The 12,275-nt window shown below is 37.7% G+C and overlaps 3 protein-coding genes across 8 annotated transcripts; all 3 read right to left on the bottom strand.

Annotated features, from left to right (window-relative positions):
• Positions 1 to 469: 469 nt before the first annotated feature.
• LOC113719449 (plant intracellular Ras-group-related LRR protein 3) lies at positions 470 to 2,674 on the bottom strand. Of its 2 annotated transcripts, XM_027244652.2 has the most exons (4): positions 2,431 to 2,673; positions 2,059 to 2,294; positions 1,495 to 1,661; positions 470 to 1,398 (listed from the first exon to the last, which is right to left on the bottom strand). In XM_027244652.2, the coding sequence occupies exons 2-4, from the start codon at positions 2,257 to 2,259 to the stop codon at positions 753 to 755; spliced, it is 1,014 nt and encodes a 337-aa protein (XP_027100453.1). In that variant the 5' UTR covers positions 2,260 to 2,294; positions 2,431 to 2,673; the 3' UTR covers positions 470 to 752. The 2 variants fall into 2 exon arrangements, with proteins under 2 accessions (XP_027100453.1, XP_027100452.1); XM_027244651.2 differs by having other exon boundaries at positions 2,059 to 2,674.
• A 437-nt stretch (positions 2,675 to 3,111) lies between these two features.
• On the bottom strand, positions 3,112 to 8,540 carry LOC113719450 (uncharacterized). Of its 4 annotated transcripts, none has more exons than XM_072072692.1 (9): positions 6,650 to 8,540; positions 6,420 to 6,529; positions 5,377 to 5,495; positions 5,165 to 5,262; positions 4,457 to 4,544; positions 4,208 to 4,339; positions 3,987 to 4,071; positions 3,539 to 3,681; positions 3,112 to 3,450 (listed from the first exon to the last, which is right to left on the bottom strand). In XM_072072692.1, exons 1-9 carry the CDS (start codon positions 6,709 to 6,711, stop codon positions 3,406 to 3,408), a joined length of 882 nt encoding a protein of 293 aa, XP_071928793.1. In that variant the 5' UTR covers positions 6,712 to 8,540; the 3' UTR covers positions 3,112 to 3,405. The 4 variants fall into 4 exon arrangements, with proteins under 4 accessions (XP_071928793.1, XP_071928794.1, XP_027100454.2 ...); XM_072072693.1 differs by having other exon boundaries at positions 3,987 to 4,068; positions 6,650 to 7,179; XM_027244653.2 differs by having other exon boundaries at positions 3,969 to 4,071; positions 6,650 to 7,149.
• A 137-nt stretch (positions 8,541 to 8,677) lies between these two features.
• On the bottom strand, positions 8,678 to 12,275 carry LOC113719452 (uncharacterized). Of its 2 annotated transcripts, XR_003454891.2 has the most exons (4): positions 11,933 to 12,275; positions 11,065 to 11,760; positions 10,049 to 10,553; positions 8,678 to 9,927 (listed from the first exon to the last, which is right to left on the bottom strand). XR_003454891.2 is itself a non-coding variant. In XM_027244655.2 (2 exons), exons 1-2 carry the CDS (start codon positions 12,114 to 12,116, stop codon positions 11,231 to 11,233), a joined length of 714 nt encoding a protein of 237 aa, XP_027100456.1. In that variant the 5' UTR covers positions 12,117 to 12,275; the 3' UTR covers positions 10,981 to 11,230. The 2 variants fall into 2 exon arrangements, 1 of the variants encoding a protein (XP_027100456.1); XM_027244655.2 differs by lacking the exons at positions 8,678 to 9,927; positions 10,049 to 10,553 and having other exon boundaries at positions 10,981 to 11,760.

Raw genomic sequence — 12,275 nt, 5'->3', positions numbered from 1 at the left:
GACAATCCAAAAGGAGATTTTTTTTCCTTCTTATTTAGTTAGGGATTAATCTTATACACACTGTCAGTGTATACACTATCATTATTATTAAATATATAAATTCAAAATTTACTCACGTGTCATCCATTCAACCGTGAGAGTATATACACTAATATTGTATATAAAATTTACTCATTAGTTAAATGTAAGTTATTTTCTATGTAGAGTAGAGTTGTTGCACAATCCTTTGGGTTCCAAGAACTCGGGAATTACTAGACACCATCTTGTAGTTCTTGAGATGTTTTAGAGTGTGCTTGTTTATTAGTAACCCTTTGTTGGCTAGTTTATTCATTATGATTGGGTTTCTGGGGACACGTCCGTTATAGGAGCAGTTTTTATCTTCTTCAGGCATTAATAAATTTCTTGCCTACCCAAGAAATAAATAAATAAACTCTAATAAGTTTCTCCATCTCCCGGCAAGACACAAATATGAAAACCCTAATTAATTTGGAATCATTTTATTAATTTAGATAATATCTTCATCGTAAATGTATTGCTCCTCGTGATCACCCCTTGTAATACAATGAAGACTGAAGAGCGTCAACAAAGCATTAAGCTGGTGAATCGAAGCACAGAACACTGTACATACATAGGCATGATGAATTCAGACTCGGAAGGCAATCGCCCACCATTCAGTCTTGGCGCCAGAAAAAGCAAACCATAGGGACTTTATTATATTGTTGAACCAGAAAGAAAGAGACGGACCGTAGAGATTATAATTGCTGATCCAAATATGGATCCTTCGAAGCATTTGTTCCCCCAAGGTAGCCCGAAACGCTCTCAGAAACCCCATAGACAAGATCATGCAACATGGAGGTGCCCCAGGCCAACCAACCAGTCTGAGCTTGCTTATCTGCTTCAAGTTGTCGTCTTTGCTCTTCAGCAGCAAGCATATCAAGCTGTCTCTTCTCCATGAACTCCTTCACAGATTCAACCCCTTTGTTTGCAACATCTATAGGAGGGATTACTAGTGGGTTCTGATCCAGATTGAGCTTGGTTAAGTTTCCGAGTTCAAAAAGGGAACTGGGCAGGAATTTGATTTGGTTGTTGCTGAGGTCAAGCTCTCTGAGGTTGCTCAAGTTACAAATTGTTTCAGGAAGGCCCGTCAAATCTTTGAAATTACTGCTTACGTTCAGAAACTCGAGATTTTGTAACTTCCCAATTGCCGATGGCAGGCCATGAAGCTGATTAAAATGAGCATCCAGGTACCTCAAGGATTGGATTTCACAAACAGAATTAGGAAGCGCTCGGATTCTATTCAGGTGAACAGAGAGTTTTTGCAGATTCACCAGGCCATAGCCAAAATTCGTTGGAAGAAAGCTTAGGTTGTTAAAACTTGCATCTAAATCCACCAACGACCTGTCAATGAACATAACGATCACCATCATATGATACAAAGTAGTGTGAACTGAGCTGCAGCCGCAGGAGGACTGGGTAAAAACTTATAGTACGTACCTACAGCCAGCAATGCTTTCAGGCAGGGAATTAAGCTTGTTTGCGGACACATCCAGAACTTTCAGATTTGTCAACAAACCAATTGAATCAGGCAACGTTAGCAGGTGGTTGGCAGATAAATAGAGCTCCTCCAACCTCACCAAACCAGCAATTGAATCGGGAATGATCTGTTTTTATGTTGACTGATTCATGTTAGAAACGAATTTTTGGAACACTAAACAGGAGAGAATTCCCACAATTGCGGTACCACAAAACTTTCTAGGAGTAGTAAGAAAGAATTTACGTGGAAAACATCAGGAAGCAAGAGTAAAAGTTAACCTTTCCTGATTTATATGGGTATCGTTCCAAAAGCAAGTATAACTGATTTACTTGAAACTAGAGTCGTCGAATTCCTCATGTTTTATAGAGATCAACAAAGAAAGAAAAAATCCAATTTCACAGATTTTCGGGGACTCCTCTTGGATTTTTGTAGAGGTCAACAAAGAAAGAAGGTAGCCAATTGCGGGTGGTGGTGAAATCCATACAAAAGTTCTCTTGAATGAACATACATAACAAACAACCGACCTCCAGTTGATTATGAGAGAGACGGAGAGCGATCAAGCCGCGAAGTTTGCCGAAAGCTTCAGGTAGAAATTTAAGTTGACGCCCCGAAAGATCCACTCGGTCCACCGCCTCCAGCTTTTGGGACGACAGTATCTCAGCAACTTCCTCATCAATTCCATCATCCTCCTCAAGAGAAGCCTCGATCAGCACTGCTTTTTTCATCTTCCAGATTGAATATGACTATCGTGCTTACAATTCTTGGATGAAAAAAATTCCATCAATCCATCGAATTCAAAATCATGCAAGCCTATGCATCCATCACCACTTACAGTAGATGATGCACGTCTAGTCTTTAGTAGTTAAAAAAGAGTGAGAAATCAGAAGACTACGCACCACGGTGAAAGGGTCTTGAGAAATGGTAAACACGTCAACGGCTCGGTGGCTGATCGACGGATTCTTTACTTCTACCTACCACGGATTGAGAACAATTTTCATGGCAGTTGACCGGACAGCGGCTTGTTGGAAAATACCTACCCTCTCCTATTCTGAGTATTCTTTCTCTCCCGTTTCATGTCATCATCAATCTTGTACACCGCCTTAAGAAAATAAAAACTTGACCAAAACACACTTAAGTTACTAAATAATATCTATTCATTCTTATCCTCAATTAAATTTCAACATTTTATTAATTAAGTTTGAAGTTTTAGTTTGCATCAAGATATATTAGAAGATGACTTACATAATTCTCCTTGAAAATTGTATTAAAACAGTCACAATTTATTCACTTTTCCTCTTCAAAACTTTTTTTTCCCCCTTGATAACCCAATTCAATACTCGAACGCACCCTTGGTTTCGTTTCAATTGTCTAATCAAGGCAAGCAAACGTGCGAATTTGCATGATTGGCATTAATGAATGATCGGGTAACCAATTTACGGCAGTTCATACCTGTAATTTTATGTGGTAAGTAGAGACAAGCTTATAATTTCACCAATAATCTTTTCTTTCTTTTTTTTTAAAGAATAAAACACAAAGAAAGAAAAGATTCACAGTAGTCAATTCTGATCCCTGAAAAATTTTAGAAAACGAGTGTACACATTTTTTGTTTTTGCTCTTTAGAACTTCATATGCGTCAATTACATCTCAAGCTTTAGTACCGAGTTGAACAAGGAATTGATGAACTAGTTTATGAGCTGGTACAAGAGGTCGAATAAGACCAAATATCCTCCATCTGAAACAAGATCAAAACTTACCAGAACATGTTCCAAACAGCCTAGCCTACAGCTTAACTCATTGATGTGAAAAACAAAGCAAAATTGATCGCTCTTCCGGTTCATGCGTCTGTATACGAGCAGAGAAAACATACATTTCTATTGAACCATTGTTTGTCTCTCGCTTGTATCTTCATGTTCAACCTAGTAGAAAAGGAAAAAATGGCAAGTAGGAATTATGTAAACGGCAATCACCCATAAACGGTTGAATGTGATGCTTTAGATGTCTAACCTCAATAAGAACTTTTGCTTTCTTCTTTTGCTTGGCTCCAGATTCATCTTTCTCAAGCTTCCTTTCAGAAATGCCATATTCTTTTCTCCTCCTCTGGTGGTCAGTAGCTGTAACGTGTTCTTCATCATCATCGCTGATTCCAACTACATCATCAATAAGCAATTTTAGAATCTTATGTTCCCATTTCATATGCACTTTCAACTGGCTTGAGGGGTACTACCAATTACAACCATTATCTTTTCCTTATCTCCAACAGATAGACACAACCACAAACAATGAATACATGAAATCAGAGGTGCCTTCTGTAAAACGGTTACATATGTACAAGCAGACACTTCTAAAGGGAAAATGTACAGAAGGGAACAAATGACGAGGATAACAACTAACAGAAACCTAAATGAGAATAGCATGATCAAATATTCAGTGTTACCAGTGTCATCATCTGCACCTATTGCCAGGTCACCTAAGTCTTCCATATCTTCTTCCTCTTCAAGTTCTTCGTACCCTTCAACATACTCTATCTCACCTTCCTGCTAATAAAATCAGTTGTACAGAAGTTTGTCAGTATGCATTCTACCTAAAACAAACCCCAAGAAAAATCAAAAAGCAGAAACAAAGGGCCGAAAATGCAAGAAAATGTCAAGTTCAGAAGTTTTATGTAGTTTAGACCTCATCTTCATCTTCACTAGCAGCCTGCTGCCTTTCCATGTCAAGAACTTTATTGTACTCTTTGACAGGATAATTATATATGTCACCATACACTCCGCGCTTGAGGCGTTCAAGCAATTCCTTTTCAATACTCTGCATAATTGCTGAAAACATGAGTAAATGGGAAAAACATTTCATACATTCCACTACATAAACTCATGAAAAATTAGCGAATTAGAAAGTTAGACATGACAGCTAGTCATACAAAACCTTATCCAAAACTGCGGCCTTTTCAGCCTTTTCTTCTCTCCGAGCCTCTCTTTTCTTCTCCTTTCTGGGTGTGGTCATTATCTTCTCCCTGAAGAAATCAAGTAAAGAGGAAAAGTTATACCCTAAGAAGAGCATATTAAACCACAAAAATTTTGTAATGTAATTATATTGCTGTGAAAGGAGATAAGAATATAGAGGCAATGGTTATATTTATAATAAGGCCATACAAAAGAGAAAAATCAAGGCAAAAGAAAGCTTCCAAACAAAGAAAATCATCACCCCCACAACTGACAAGTTTTTTTTTTCCCCCTGCATATTCTTGATACATACAATAGGATTTCTATTGAATCATGACACAAGCACTTTCAGTTGGACCTGTATAGAAATGTTCATTCTCTTTTCACATGATAAGTAGAAACATATGCATTCAAGGCTTAATTGTTTAGCAAAATCCAGTCTTCACATGAAAAATGTCAAGGGGTTATAGCTAAGTAAATATTTGGCTAGCCTATTGTTTACTTTGCCAACTTGAACAAGTTATTCTGGCAGTCAAACCAAATATGCACTTAAAGATAAGCTTTCTCACCAATTAAAACCATGAGCACAACAATCATTAGGTGTACTCATAGCAATCCGGTATCAAGTATTTACAACTTCAATTGACAGATTTGAAAAGAGAGCAACACAGACAGTAAAAGAAGCATGAACCTCGTTTTTAATGCAAGCTTCCTCATGCGTATTCGCATCTGGGTCATCTTAGTTAATCGTTGTTTTGTTTTATGAACAAGGAATTTTGGCCAATACATCTGTCAAGGAGAAAGAGAAAGAAATTTAGCAAGGAATATGGTGCCTAGCACAATAGCATATATTGATCAGTCAAATGCAAAAAACAGATTAACACAATACAAGATTTTAGTTACCAAATGTTTGTCGATGACTTCAAGTGCTTTCTCATAATTTCTAGGCAATTTAACTCTTTCCCACAGTTTATTTGGCATATGGGCCCTTTCTATAGTTTTCATGTATAGATAGAACACTCCTGCAGAAAATGAAGACCACAACATTGTCTGGTTAAACAATAAACCAATAACATCAAGGTGTGAGCAACTGTACAAGCAAAACTAAATTAATTTATTTAATATGCAAGATTTCAAAGTCAAATCTTCTAGGCAATAACACTATCAATCATTAAACAGAAACATCCATAATAAACCAGTGCAGAGAAAATATTTTAGAACGACTCCTTTACAGAAGATGTTAAATAAACTGAGGACGCATATTTAACAAGACACGGCCTTTTCCTTAAGGGCAAATGATGGCCTACAACACCTCCTTGAAAAACCTATTTTTCCTAGGGGAAAATAAGGCAAGAATACAACACCTGGAGTACGTTGCTCCACAGAACAAGAAAGCTGCCTCCACAGGCTTGTTTAATTTTCTTTAACAAGTTATTAATGAACTTTGGAGCTCGACTTGATCATTACCCATTCCAGCTTGAATGGACTTTTATCAAACTGAGCTCAACTAGAGCTCAGACAGATTGATCTAGCTATAGCTATATTTGAGTTTTTTATGTTTATTGCTCTCAACTTGGAAGCTATTGAAACTAAATCTTGCTGGAGCTTAATTTGATTAGTTGAATACCTAAACTCAACCAAGCTCTTATTAAGCCAAGAACGATTTCAGTATCAAATAATCTAATTTGTCTTTTAGCCCTAAACCATGTGCAACCCTGGTGCCCATTCTCCACCATTTTTGTTAAACGAGCAGCCAGTCAAAGATCATAACAAATGCATTAAGTCACAACATAATTAGTTATTTTCCAATTCATTTCTTCGAGTTCCATACTACATTTTGTAAGAGGCAAAATATAATTGACTACAAAAAGTAATACAGTAAAAAAACCCAGTCTAGAAAACAAAAAGAGGTGAAATTGTTCACGGATGGAAAGAACAAATAGTACCTTCATGATCACGGATGGTGGCGTAGCGACTATTAGCAAGAGGGCAAGAGCTCCGATTACACACTCCAGTGACGTTATACGGGTTTCGACAAAAATTCCCCGTTTCAATTCTAAAATTAAACACCCAAAACCCAAACCCATAAAATTAAAGCTAAAAAAAAACAAAAAATACTAACAAATCCATCAAGTTAGAAATTGAGGAGCAGAAAGAACAACAAAAAGGAGCTTACTTGGCCATAAAACTGCAGTGATTGTGTCTGATAACTTGCCATATTACTTCGTCGTGCTGCATTTTGATCTGGGTTGATGATGATTGATTAGCTTATTCGGGTCTTCTTTTCTTTTTGGGATTGAAGGGGGAAAGAGGAAATTACGGGGTTTAGGGTTTATGGAAAGGCTACTTTGAAGACGGTGATTTGGTTTGTTGTCATTTTGGGTCGGTTTAAACTACTCGACCGGGTTTTGGTTCCCTCCATATTTCCCTAAATTGTACTTCTCTCCTCTAAATTTTGTCATAACTGCAGGAGTGGCCCCTTAATTTGTTCTAAATTTATTAATCTCCCCAAAAGTTTTTATTTATTTATTTGTCCTTTAAATTGCTTATAAGGGTGGAGCGGGAAACAAATGTCCTCATCCATATAATTATGTTCACTTCTCTATTATTTACTGTTTTTTTGATACTTCTAGCTCTTTAATTCCAAAAACATCCTAATGTGAAAATTTTTGCGATTAAAATACGATTTTTTTTAACAAACTCTATAAAAGATTACGTAGTCTAATTCAATACCTGAATGGTTGTTAATGTGATTACAGAATTTAAGAGGCATAACTCAATTTTTGTAAGAAACAAAGGTGTACTCTCCTTTCTTCTGTTTATTCCTTTTTGCTTCTTATATAGTCGCAGTCCACAAAATTTATATAAATGGTTATGTTTCCACAGATGCATAACAATTTATTTGTAAGTGTTACCTCTGGACAGCTCAGTTTTGTCATCCATAGTTATCCAAGTATGAACTCATGAGACGCAACTCAATTGTATTGGTTTAACCCAATATTAGAGGTTGTTTATCAAGAAACAGTGGGACTAGGAACTGATTGTGCCTAGACGAAAACAACTGCTTCTCAACTCAACTCCCTGGAAAAACACGTCCCATGTCTAGAAAAAGTTTACCAGAAACAACGGCTGCACCAATTAAGAAGGAGAATGGGGCATTCCAATTTTCTCTCGAGTGTCGTTACCATCCATCCCTAGCTCGTGCTGGACAGAAGTAGACTGAGCATTCATTATTCCATATCATATTGCTTATCTTCATCGTCGCCATCTACTGCTACAAATGCTTGCAGTTCATTATCTTGACGGGACCTCATCAACAATGAATCCCAGACGCATGAATATATTACTACGTATTATTACGGCTAGCTACAAGAGGTTCTTTGCTGGTCCATGATCATGCCAATACTTTGATGTGAAAGCTTTTTAAGAATTAAGAAGTAAATCACTACTGTTTCTGCTCCGCCCTTTTAGCATTAATCTAGACAGAAATAGCATTCCGGACCAATACGAGATAAGGCTACATTATGTGGTGGCATTTCCTGATACGTACGATACACAAAAAAGACAAGGAAAAGGGAATGTATTGGGAATACTATATACATACTGTCGAAGTTAATTTATCTTCAAGAGATGAAGAGATAATAATAACAACCAACTATCGTCCATTGGTTGTGTTATCAGACACCGGCCATGCACTGCAATATTGTTGTTACTATTGTATAGTTGAATTATTTCCTTTCTCATGATCTAATCAAAATTATTATGACACCACCCCATGACTGTAGATTTCGTTTTCATCCATCCTAATCCAACTTGACCCCACCACTTCATCGGATAAGATGGAGATTTTCTCCCCTTAATAATCAGTAATAATAATCATCATTGCATGCTCTCCCTTGTTTGTGGCTGCTAATATGAGAAGGTAAGGACCAATACGTAAAGTGCGTATTGGATTAGGCATCCTTCTCTTGTAAGTTGTAAGTAGTGGTATTCGTCTTTGGTTAATTTAATTACGTATAGCATTTAATTTCCCTACAGGGAGGGGGGCTGTGCTCGGATTCCACTTTTCTTTTCAATTAACTTTCATCTAATGGAGCAAGAACCAGTATTCGGCATTACCTAATTTGGCGTTAAATGAAAACATATATTTATATAGTAGGATAAAAAAAGAAGGATCAAGGAGGGAAGTTCCAAGTCAGAACACTGAAATCAAGCCAAATATCGTTAGGTCGTGGGATTGCGATTGTTTTGTGTCTGCTAATGTAGTTTTGTTTACTGAAGAAAAAGATAACCTTATCATTTTTCTTTACGCATCTGCTGGTTCAGACAGGGATAGATGACAATTTCACTGGAAAACGTCCTTTCTTTCTATCTATGCGTTCAATTCAACTCTCTCTTTCTCACGAGTCTCACAATTTCCTTTACCCATTCCAACCCTGGAATGACCCCAAGTTATCTTTCCCAACTGCAGATAAACTTTCCATTGTTCTTTCTCCATGATCCATCCATATATGTTCACTCTTCAAAAACCCTATAATACTAATAAATATATAATGACACAGCTGCAATGGCTCCACAGACCACACCACACTTTGATGCTGACGTTCCCACAGCACCGAACACTTTGATCGTGATCCCATCCATAGTCAAGAGGAGAAGAACAGGCTTAATTCTGAGTGGAAGGTGTGCCCGGGCCTCGCCTGGCAAAAGTCTTTTCCTCCAAGCGATGAAAAGATCAGAACATTGGTGGGGTAGGATAACCTTAAACCACTTTTTATTTTATCTTCAAAAATTGATTCCCTTTCAAAATGAAAAAAGAAAAAAAAAATTGATTCCCTTCCTATCTTCGTGTCCTTTTGATTACTTCGCTCATATCTCATCTGCCCTCAATTGATGAATGGCAGCATTTCTTTTGCACCCGAAATTATGGCAGCATTCATCTTCCTCCACATCTCTTTGATAGGAAGAAATATAAAAAAAGAAAAGGGTCCCTTTCCTTTCTATCTTTTTCCCTTCGATTTCGATTTTGTTAAAATAATTTTTTCAATGTAGTCTCAACAATAATTGGTCCATTTCTTGCTCCAGCTGTCACTTGGCCATCAGCCATCAATTCATATGTCGCCTTCATTTTCATTTTTTTCTCAGGCAAATGTCTCCTCTGTCTTGACGTTAATTGTTACTCCCTTTCATTCGAAAGAAGAGTTCCTTGCCCGAGCAGAATTATTCCACTCTGTTTTCCAGTGTTGGCCCCGTCCAATGAATTCCACATTCAGCCTCTTCTTCATTTATTATAACTATTTTGTTATTATCTTTTTTTCAGTTGGTCCGTTTTTCTAGTAGTTTGTAGAGACAATATGCAATCGGCTTCTTCCAAGTCCTCCAGGCTCCACCTGACCTGGTCTAGAAAATGAAATGGATACCCCAAGTCAATTTAACTCCATATCACTTCCTTCCCTGTCAGAATTAATACAACAAATAGCATTAAAATAGTGCAAGGGAAAAAAAAAAAAACAAAGCATAAAAATCACGATATTTTGTATGGTGGATATAATAAACAAATAAAAAAATACCATACCCCATTAAGTAAGTACACTCTGAGTCACGTCCAAGTTGGCACTCTTTCATCCAATGGGAATTCTTCTCAAAACACACAAACTTGTTACGTGCAAAACTTTTGGGATCAGCCAAACTTCATTAGGCAATATGAACAGGTCTGCACTTTATGAGCTAAACAAATTCGGCCAAATAAAATTTTGCAGAATCAAAAGTCATGTTGGATTGTTTTCTAGCTTTAGCTAATCGTGACTGTATATCAGGTAATGCGGGAGATTTTTACAAAATGCGGGATCGTTTTTTGTGCAGTGCACTAAAACATTGAAAATCACTTTTGACACCTTTTGAAACCACAAAGTCGGAATATTTTGAAATTTCAATAGATATTTGACGCTGAAAAACAATTAAGGTGAAGAAACCGAGTTATGGATCTTCGCTGCTAAAGATGGAGCACACTTTCTTGCAGATTGACCTTGAGGACATTGGAATTTGATCCACTGGACATCAGTGTTCATATCTTGCCGCACCTGCAAGGGCAAAATGCAAATATCAGAATTAGCAACAAAAATTCCAGTGCCAACAACAAACATGATTCAGAAAATTTTACCATTTTAAAAAAAAAAGGAGCAACACGTTAGTAAAAACTCAAATGTGATGAAAATGAAATAAGATCGCATACTCCAATCCATAGTGAAACGAGGAGCATAAAAACAGGATAATAAACGTCCACAGAAAATATAGTTACGTGTTACAAAATGCATATGAACTTCTATCAGATGATGAAAAGATGAAAGTAATATAAACAACAACATTGGATCGACGGCTGTTTGTAATCATATCGTTTGGACTAGTGGAAAAAGCAGCATAGCAGAATGGCCTGATTAATTGCAAAACACACACCATCACAATTGGATTTTTGACGATGCGGTCCCATTACAAAATTGGACGACGAGGTAGTAAAATTTCTATTAATTGGCTTCTTAAGGATTAACAAAAAAGACAATCCCTTCTGTAAGATGATTTACAGTAGCTTCTTACATTAAATATATCTGCGTCTGCTTGGCCAAGCTTTTTTGCCCACTTCTTTCTTGAATATAGCAATATATCAACCTATATTATCAGGTTCATCTTTCCTGGTGTTTATCTTCCGCTGGCAGGGGAAGATATAGTCCAGGTGGATCGATCGGATATTTATAGGACCCTGCTATTGCCAGTGGTTGCCATGTTGAATGAGATATACATGGCTGCTAGCTTTTCCAGGGCCACAGTAGACATACTGATGATGAGGAAGCCCCTTTGCAGCAGCTTTCTCATAAGTCATCAGGGGATGGGGGTATGCAACGGCTGGCCTGGACATGATCTGATGGACGCACCTATCAGTTGCAGCTGATTTAATTGGACGCCTAAAGCTGATCAGGCTAGGGGAAGCAGCAGGTGCTGGGGAATAAACTGGAGAAGTAGCCTCATTGCTACTAGTAGAAAAGGAGGCAATGGAATGGGAGGGAGACGATTTCTTGGTGGTAGGTTTATAAGGGGTTGAAAGGAAAGCTCTGATCTTGAGGGCATTATTAGTGGTTGGTGAGGCTGAGACCGCAGCTAGATCATATTCCTCGATGAGATTGGCAAGATCCTCATCCGAGGTGATCGAAACAAGTGCATCCATATCTTCTGTTGGCAATTGACATCTTAGACTAACTGATGCTCCACACATCTCCCCCAGCTTCATCACTAGCTCTGCCACCACAAAAACAATCCATATAACATTAAAATTCACCATTTCGGTATTTACAAATCCCAATCTCATGCTATTGAATACACACACGCACACTTTTTTCTCCGATACATGTACATGTATGCTGGAGCTATAGGAGATTTCTGCTGATTGATATAGAGAAAAAGAACTAACCAGAAAAGGAAATGGAACGTTCAACAGCAAGGACACGGGTTTCACCACCATGATAACGGAGCTTGCCATCAGGATAACGGGGGAGGATCTTGCCGCCATAGCTGCAAAGAAATTTGATGGTGGTTGGAGAGGATTTAAGGGTTACGTTATATTTGTATGTGTTAAGCATTGAAGGGCCGACCATGCTGCTTGGAGGCTTGGGAAAAAAAGTTGCTAATGGGTCCAGTTTTGAGATACTGTGCTACTTGTAGTACTAAAACTATCACAAGATGGAAGGGAGAAAAGAGACTAGAGGAGGAGAAGAGAGCTGTGGAGTTGCCTCTTCAAGCCTATCTATTGTACC

Source organism: Coffea arabica, chromosome 11e (assembly GCF_036785885.1).
Source record: "Coffea arabica cultivar ET-39 chromosome 11e, Coffea Arabica ET-39 HiFi, whole genome shotgun sequence".
Classification (NCBI taxonomy): domain Eukaryota; kingdom Viridiplantae; phylum Streptophyta; class Magnoliopsida; order Gentianales; family Rubiaceae; genus Coffea; species Coffea arabica.
The sequence above is the reverse complement of the archived record's forward strand: the minus strand, read 5'-3'. Positions and strand labels throughout refer to the sequence as shown.

What these genes read in the sequence shown, in the direction of transcription:
- LOC113719449 (XM_027244651.2), bottom strand. Translation starts at nt 2,259, where the DNA reads ATGAAAAAAGCAGTGCTGATCGAGGCTTCTCTTGAGGAGGATGATGGA. An exon ending in TCTCTCATAATCAACTGGAG is followed by an intron (nt 1,662 to 2,058) that starts GTCGGTTGTTTG and finishes ACATAAAAACAG; the next exon opens with ATCATTCCCGATTCAATTGC. An exon ending in GAAAGCATTGCTGGCTGTAG is followed by an intron (nt 1,399 to 1,494) that starts GTACGTACTATA and finishes GTTCATTGACAG; the next exon opens with GTCGTTGGTGGATTTAGATG.
- LOC113719450 (XM_027244653.2), bottom strand. Translation starts at nt 6,711, where the DNA reads ATGCAGCACGACGAAGTAATATGGCAAGTTATCAGACACAATCACTGC. An exon ending in CACTGCAGTTTTATGGCCAA is followed by an intron (nt 6,530 to 6,649) that starts GTAAGCTCCTTT and finishes GTTTAATTTTAG; the next exon opens with AATTGAAACGGGGAATTTTT. An exon ending in AAGCTTGCATTAAAAACGAG is followed by an intron (nt 4,545 to 5,164) that starts GTTCATGCTTCT and finishes TGATTTCTTCAG; the next exon opens with GGAGAAGATAATGACCACAC.
- LOC113719452 (XM_027244655.2), bottom strand. Translation starts at nt 12,116, where the DNA reads ATGGTCGGCCCTTCAATGCTTAACACATACAAATATAACGTAACCCTT. An exon ending in ACGTTCCATTTCCTTTTCTG is followed by an intron (nt 11,761 to 11,932) that starts GTTAGTTCTTTT and finishes TTGTGGTGGCAG; the next exon opens with AGCTAGTGATGAAGCTGGGG.